This window comes from Austrofundulus limnaeus, unplaced genomic scaffold (assembly GCF_001266775.1).
Source record: "Austrofundulus limnaeus strain Quisiro unplaced genomic scaffold, Austrofundulus_limnaeus-1.0 Scaffold178, whole genome shotgun sequence".
NCBI lineage: Eukaryota > Metazoa > Chordata > Actinopteri > Cyprinodontiformes > Rivulidae > Austrofundulus > Austrofundulus limnaeus.
In genome coordinates, this window is record NW_013952580.1 from 92937 (window position 1) to 100581 (window position 7645).

Below are 7645 nucleotides of genomic sequence, written 5' to 3' on the forward strand. Positions count from 1 at the left end.
TTTTTTTTTTTCATTCCTTATAGGAATTTACCAGCTGTCGAGGAATTTGGATCCTTTGCACATCAAATTCACTGTAGTGTAGTTACAACCAAAGACTTGAGATATCGCGGAGTTGATTAAAACCTGGTTACATAATAAAAGTGGTTTTATTTTGTTGATTAAGCGAAGGAGAAGAAGAACGTCGAAGTTTTGAACAGACCTGAATGCTCAACACTATGAGTGTGGGAAATGCACTTTTATGAACATTTGCTCGAGCACGCTTACATGCATGAATGCAAAAACCCAGAAGACGATGCTTRAAATTCCAGTTGCTCCAACTGCATGGCTGATGCCAGACAACTGCCCTGAAATCATCTGTGCCAACAGGGGACATGAAAACCAGACCGTATTCCTTCAGAGCACTCTACACAATTAGTTTTTTGTTATCAACTGGATCATTTTCCTGAAACATTTTTTTTAAAGTTCGGAGCTTGTGAAATGAGAGACAGAAAAGTTTGACATCKTCATTCGTCTCATATCCCAGACATTTTGCGTGACTGACTAAATGTGTTTAAGTATTTGAGCGAGCTGATTTCGCCTCCCTGGGATGGTTGATATTGTGGAATATGGCCCGAGGCACTTCATTAGTTGTAAATAATTGAGAGGCCCAGATAGTGCTGAGGTGAAATGCCTGTTATTATTTTATAGTTTGTGTATAGGGCTCTTCAATTTATTTTATTTAAAAACGCACAAGGCTTTCCACAAATTATTCACTCGAAAGATTCACAATGGRTGCTAATGACTAGCTGTTCGTCTTCCATTGTTCTCTAAGCCCTTTGAGCGTGTTTATGCTGTTCCATTATCAGTTCTATTTCTGCTTTTGGTTAAGCTCTTACTTTGTGAAGGCTGTTACTTTATGACTTCTGCTTATTTTATGTGAGGCAGTTAAGGTGCATCGGCAACAACAGGGCACTAAATAGTTTTATAGATATACAGTGAACAGATTGCTCAGATTTGGAAGCGAAATGGCAGCATTCTGCTTCTCCTGAATCCTTGTGATGAAGCTGAGAGCCACACAATACAGCAGACCAGTAGTTTGTCATATGAATAGAGAGGTCAAGGTCATGCATAAATACAAAGAGTATCAGTCTTTGGTTGTCTCATTATCTAACAAAATTTACTTAATGGTAATGTTTCCTGCACCTGCATCTGTTTATTTATTGTCAGACAGGCTCATGCAAATGCAATTTGTTTAGAGAAACATGCATTCAGCATATTTACCTGCTGAATGCTATTTGGAGGCTCTCCTATGTAGCAAAATAAATCATCTCCATGCTATTTTGTTTTGTTTGTGCATATTTCAGCTCAGATAAACTATTCAATGTTTTTTTTTGTACATTTTGTTGTTTTGTGGCGATACAACTTAAAGTAAGGCTTTATTTAACATTGACATGTACTCGTCACCACGTGACACTCAAGAAATGTAGGAGGCCCTGAAAGTGATTGGTTTTTCACAGCACTCGTTGCTCTGTAATGTCACGATTTTTTTTTTATATTTAGACTGTGGTCTGTGTTGTGGGCTTGAAAGTTTGTACTTATTAAAACAAYTGTGTTTTCAGTCAGACTGAAACAATATGAGTGGGACTTTTTTTATTTTATTTTTGTCATATAGCAGTAAAACTTTTAAAAGGACGATCGTCTTTTAATCTTAACTTAGCTTTTTTTTTTCACTTTTGTGATCAGTCAGGCTTTTTACTGACATTTAGAGGACACATTCAAGATCCACAGAGGGTGAATTGAAAAAGAAACGGTTGTCACATCACCAGAAATAATTTCAGACACCTGTATTTCTGCAGTTCTTTTAAACTTAGTGGTATTTTTCATTAACCAGGTCACATTTTTTACAGTTAATCTTCCGCTAAAGTTTGATTATTATTACGGCTCTATTTTAGGTTTGAAACCGTTTGTAATTAAAATATACACCCACAAAAGAAAACAAAAATCCATAAGCCTGCTTTCATTACAACCTGTATAAACTATACATAGAGAAATTCTAAACTTTACTTCTGATCCTTGATGATGTTTTTGTTCTCTTTGGCTCGTAGCCAGTGTTCAGGCGTTTTGTGTGTAATATGCTTGTCAGTGTTTGTAAGAGAGAAGGGCGGTGTGGAAGGGGAGGAGGCATGTTCAGGGGTGGAGGGGATGTCAGCTCATTAACCTCCATTCTTCCCCCAGCAGAGCGCTGCATAAAATCACTATGTAACTCTCGTGTCATTACTCCTCCCCCTCCATTCGTTTGCTGGGAGTGACGGGAGAGAAAAGCAACAGGAGGAAAGGAGAAAGATTTTTTTATTATTATTATTTTATTTTTGCTAATGCCTTGCTTGTACCTTGTTAACTAAAGCCTTGGCATCTTGTTTCCTTCCCCACTTCTGTCCTCTCTTTCTCTTCCTTTACCTGCTCTGTCTCTAACCACAGGCCCAGTACAGTGTTAGGCTCCACACTGTCCCCCCATCAGGCATCAATCCATCTAGGAAAAGACTGGCTATTTCTATGGTGAGATACAGTCACTAAAATCCCTATTTTTCTAAGGTCTTTATCTGATTTCGGAACATAAAYACACTGATGTGTATTATAGACGGCCTAAACTGTCCACAGCTAGAGTTAAAATTAGTTTATGTGGGTAGAGATATTTTTAGGAAGGTGCACATGCCTGATGAACAGCCAGTCAGTTCMAGAAATAATGTGATTCTGTAGGATTCTAATTTGCATGCATGAAATTCACTTTGTTCAAACTCAAACAAAGCCTCTGTCCAACCATTGTAAGCAGATAATGAGTTACAACCTAATATTCATCAAAAATATCCTTTGTGCTGGACAACTCACTCTGGACTTTTTATGGTAAGATGAGTTCACAAAAACCATCTGCAAATGCAACACTAAATGAAATATTACAAAAATATTTTATCTATTCCATGTCTAAGAACATCAAAACCTTTAGATGACGATTTTTGTGTAAAAATAGTTTTGTCCAATTATTTTGTACAGAAAAATGAAGAAACGGTCCTGACCTTGTCTAGTTTGACCCTTAATTAACAGTAGAGGCATTTTAATTGAATTTATCATTGAAGAAATGTCACAAAAGTGTGTGCATCTTTATTGGACAAATCAAAAATTCAACTGACAGGAAATTTTTCAAAGCTCTGTGAAATCAATAGAGACAGTTTATGTTTTATACAAAAGGTGTAGTTTTGATGGAAAGTTTATTTTTTTCCACTGTTTTCTTCATGAAATGACTCAAATATCACATGTATTTGGAATTAAAAATAACTGTTTTACAAGAATTCTTATGTAATGACAGAAGTTGGAACTTAAAAGTGAAACCATACAAAGGTGTGAAATTCGCCTCAGTGGCAGTGATCAAACTGTGAGGGCAACTTTGGTAAAATGGAAAATTAACAAAAAAAACATATATTACATTCTGAATTACCTTTACCACTAAATTACATTTCAAGCATATCTGTGTAGGCAGAAAATATATCACATCTGGTTTGGTTTAAGCAAGGGTGTCCCCCAGGGGTCAGTTCTGGGACTACTCCTATTCATTACATATGCAAAAATTTTATTATAAAGTTTATTGTGCAATTTTTCACCTTTATGCAGATGGTACTCTGGTATGCTGATTGGTCTACATTTGACCCTTTGTGAGCTGCAACTTCCATTCAGAAAAGTTGAAAGCAAGTTGTTTGGCCTAAAATTTGTCTATGAACAGTATAAAAACTCATGGTGCACTTTATTAAAAATGGTAAATGGCTTCAATTTATGTATAGCACATTCACAATATTGATGGTGGTAAGCTACAATGTAGCCACAGCTGCCCTGGGGCAGACTGACAGAAGCGAAGTTGTCATGCACCGGCACCACCSATCCTCTGACCATCACCAGCAGTAAAGGCAGGTGAGGAGTCTTGCCCAAGGACTGAGACATAAAGGAACAGAGAATCTAACCAGCAACCCACTGGTTATAGGACAACTCCCCCAACCACTGAGCGACAGCCACCCTTAATAATAAATGACCAAATCTTTCATCTGAAAGAAAGGTCTCATATTTATAATAGATGTAATCATATTTTATAACTCATTTTACATGTCTAAAAATACGGCAACATTTGAACTTTTATTGCAAAATAAAAACATGACTTTAATTCAGGTTTAACAACAGGATGTTAGCAGTCTCATTTATGTCTGAGTTTGATTATTGTGCATGCATGCTAAAACATGTTTTAATTTTATGTRTCCTTTACWTGTTTTTTGTTYGTTTGTTTTTTGTTGACCCTTTTTATGTAAACTTCATAACTGCTATATTCATATCTGCTTTTGGTTTTGCTTTCTCCATATTTACAGATCCACATGTTTAGCAAAAGCTGGTCATGTTGTTGTTTTGTATACATAATTAACTCCTGCTACAGTAGGCTGTGTGTTCCCAGAGCACATACTGTATTGGGAAAATAGATTTTAGCTATGCTGCTCCATTTGCATGGAATCAAACTGAAATGTGTTTAAAACTAAAATAAACTGTACAAACATGACCTGAAATCCGTTTTATGGAATTTAGAGGAATTTTAAGTTGAATTATACTTTTTAATCTAGGTATATGTGGAGATATAATGATKAAGTTTATGTTGTAATTTTATGACTGATCAGATCATACTCACTTAGCTTATAATTCATATTTCACTTTGCATTTATTATTTTTTTATGAACAGCTACGCAGTAACTTTGTGATTTATTTCCTGTCTACGATCTTCAACTCAAGTGAGATTTTTCTTGGCATAACAAACATTATAATTTCATTATATTGTCACAGGCATCTTGATTTACACAATCAATGCTAAAAATGAGTCATATAAAAGGCATACCATAGATCTTTTTTATTATTTAGAATAAGGGCTTCAGTTTTTGATAGTCTTCATAGAAATACTTTGAAAAAAGAAAACAGCCTGTTTGTCAGTCAGATTTAAATAAGCCCAATAAACTATTAAGTGATAATGTGAAAGTATCTTGCTATGGTCATTGTTTTATCACAGCCTATTTATCATTTATGTTTATTTTTATTCTCTGTTGGTTTATTGTTGCACATTTTAAGTTCACAACTTGGTGAGATGCAAATAACTCGACTGAAGGATTTGTGTGCCCCATAGTGACTTAGTTCGTTCACAGCCAAAACAGTCTCATTTAAGATTTTTTCCACTTTCCCCACTTTTGCTCTTTTATACTGTACTCTGCAAAGCCAAAAGAGCAGTAGATCGCAACAAGATAACCAATTATATGCTAGAGGAAACCAGACTTTTTTTCTTCTTCCGGCTGCAGTTATCTGATGCTGCGGTGAGCAGAGGCAAAGAGCTGGGGTAATGTGACGTTTATTGTGCCCTTTATCTTCTTTTATCACTGTTTATCCCAGTCGGTTAGAAGTGGCTGGTGGTCTGCAGCCTCTCCTAAAACCTCAGAGACTCAAACTGTACAGATACACCTTTGTATGGTCCTGTCAAAAAAACGTGCATTTATTTTTCACGTGGAAGTGTAGTAAGTGTCAGTTAGACTCGTAGGTTGTTCTTCTAGCAGGGCCCCTGCAGATGATTACTTCTATACTATTTTGATTGTTGCCCATAAAGTGTTTCCCAACGTGGGTGAGAAGGCACGTCGTTGAAGGCCACCGCAGCAAGATGAAGGAGGCATAGTGGGTGGCACTTTGGTCTGACATGTTTCTTTTCTTTTGTACCTTTGTGCATGTTGCTCACTCGTGGCTCACTCGTGACCTCTTTTGCACTCTGCTTTAGTTACTACGAACACAGACTGGTGATACACTATTTAACGTGCGTTCACAGCTCTTTGGGGCAGAGGAACCATTCCTCTACCAAAAAGTCAAGCTGCAGAGAAGCTTTTGTGCTAAAACAAGTTTGCAGTTTAACTCATATTGAACAGTAAAAGAAAGAAACAAGGGCAGCTGTTTAGTCATTTTGGGGGGAAAAAATGTCAGCAAATGGTTACCAGTTTGTTCATCCCCTTAAAGAAAAACTATTACTTATGTAGGATCCTGCCAAGTTTATAAAGAAGAATATTTGCTCTGCTTTTTGCTGAGAGGTGTAGGTTAGATGGAACAAAATGACAGAGACAGTGAATTAATTTAGAATCATTAACCTACTACTAGTAGCCTGCAGATTTATTGTGTTAGCATCAGGGTGACATGGCTAAAGCAAGCATAAAAACAGACATAGCATTAAGGTATCAAGGAAAGGCTAATGCAGAAATAATACACTTTACATTAAACCCAGTGATGATCGACTTCTCTCTGTGGTTTTAGAAACATTTTTTAATAAACATGTATTGCAAAATTGTTTTAAATTAGTAAATAGTTTCCTAATATGGTTTCAGTCAGTTTCAGTCCCTCTGCAAGAGTGTTGGTATTATTTTAAAAATGATGGTCTTGTGGGAAAAAGTAGAAGTCATCCCAGTAAACACAGAGTACTCACACTCTCGACTTTTACAGGATGTTGCTAGATTAGTTCCAATGTAAACATGTCCCATGGTCAGTTTTTTTAATTAGATGAGAAATGTGGTTCAGTAAAATTAAAAGTATTTTTATTTATTTGAGAGAGAAAAAAGTATTCATTGGTGATGTTTTTTTTAAAATTTAGTTGTCTTATTGGGATTTTGTTTGTGTGCATAAATTATTGGAATAAAAATATACAAAACCAAATAAAATAAAAAAATGTGGTACTTTCTTGAAAGCTTTACCTCTAAACATTTTCTGCTGCTGACTGAACTAAGTGAAGGAGTTGCAGCTGGGAAACCAAAATATTGAGCAGAAAGGTTGAAACTGCACCATGGGGTGATTAATTTCTGTTTAAAGCATGACAAAACTGATTTATATGGATGAACTGAAATCTTTTTTTTTTTGAGTGCATATTGATTTAAATCACTTTAATTTACAAGAAAACAAAAGTTCAAACTTCAAATCTAAAGTTATAAAGAGTTGTTTCCAAAAAGTGTTAGTATAGAAATTAAAAATGATAAGACTTTGTTTATTGTAGAACACTTACACACTTGTTATTTTTGTCAACTAAGTCATTGCTTTGCTGATTATTAATGTCAAGTTTAAGAAAATATTGYAATGTTACTTTGAAAGCAAAATCCGAAGGTGGACTGCTTTTTACATTTTATGTATTTTTTCAAGTTATTGTTTGAAACTTAAACCGTTATTGACAGCTTTCGGCCAAAGTTTTAGCGCTGATAACAAGTAGAAAATGAAATTAGAAAATCCAATCCAACCCTCACAGCTGCTAAACTTTATGTGCTAAAATAAAAAAGATGTGAGCTCTCATCCGTTTAGATTTTTATCCTGTGAACGGTTGTGAACCCAAGTTCATAGTGGAAACAAAACCACCAATTTTTTCTCTCTCTCTCTACATTTCATTTTGTTTTTTTCTTATTGCACAAACCTACCTGTCCCACACAACCCCACTCCACACTCTCAATCTCCTCTCAGATCTCTGTTTCTGGCTGTTGGTTCTGTTTTGTGGTCACCCCAGTGCAGCAACTGCAAAGTGGATGAATGGGAGCATAAACTGGTCTTTTATTCACACACACACACACACACACACACACAC

At 35.8% G+C, this 7645-nt stretch overlaps 1 protein-coding gene and 1 long non-coding RNA gene across 2 annotated transcripts in view; one reads left to right on the top strand and one right to left on the bottom strand.

Annotated features, from left to right (window-relative positions):
* The window catches only part of LOC106524164 (uncharacterized), a 122988-nt gene that overhangs the window by 62919 nt on the left and 52424 nt on the right, over positions 1-7645 (bottom strand). The gene's annotated exons all lie outside the window — the stretch shown is intronic.
* LOC106524163 (thymocyte selection-associated high mobility group box protein TOX) overlaps positions 2458-7645 on the top strand; it is a gene marked incomplete at its 5' end in the record, with an annotated part of 59856 nt that continues 54668 nt past the window's right edge. The window contains 1 exon segment of the mRNA XM_014017856.1: positions 2458-2535. Coding sequence (XP_013873310.1) covers positions 2458-2535 — 78 coding nt within the window.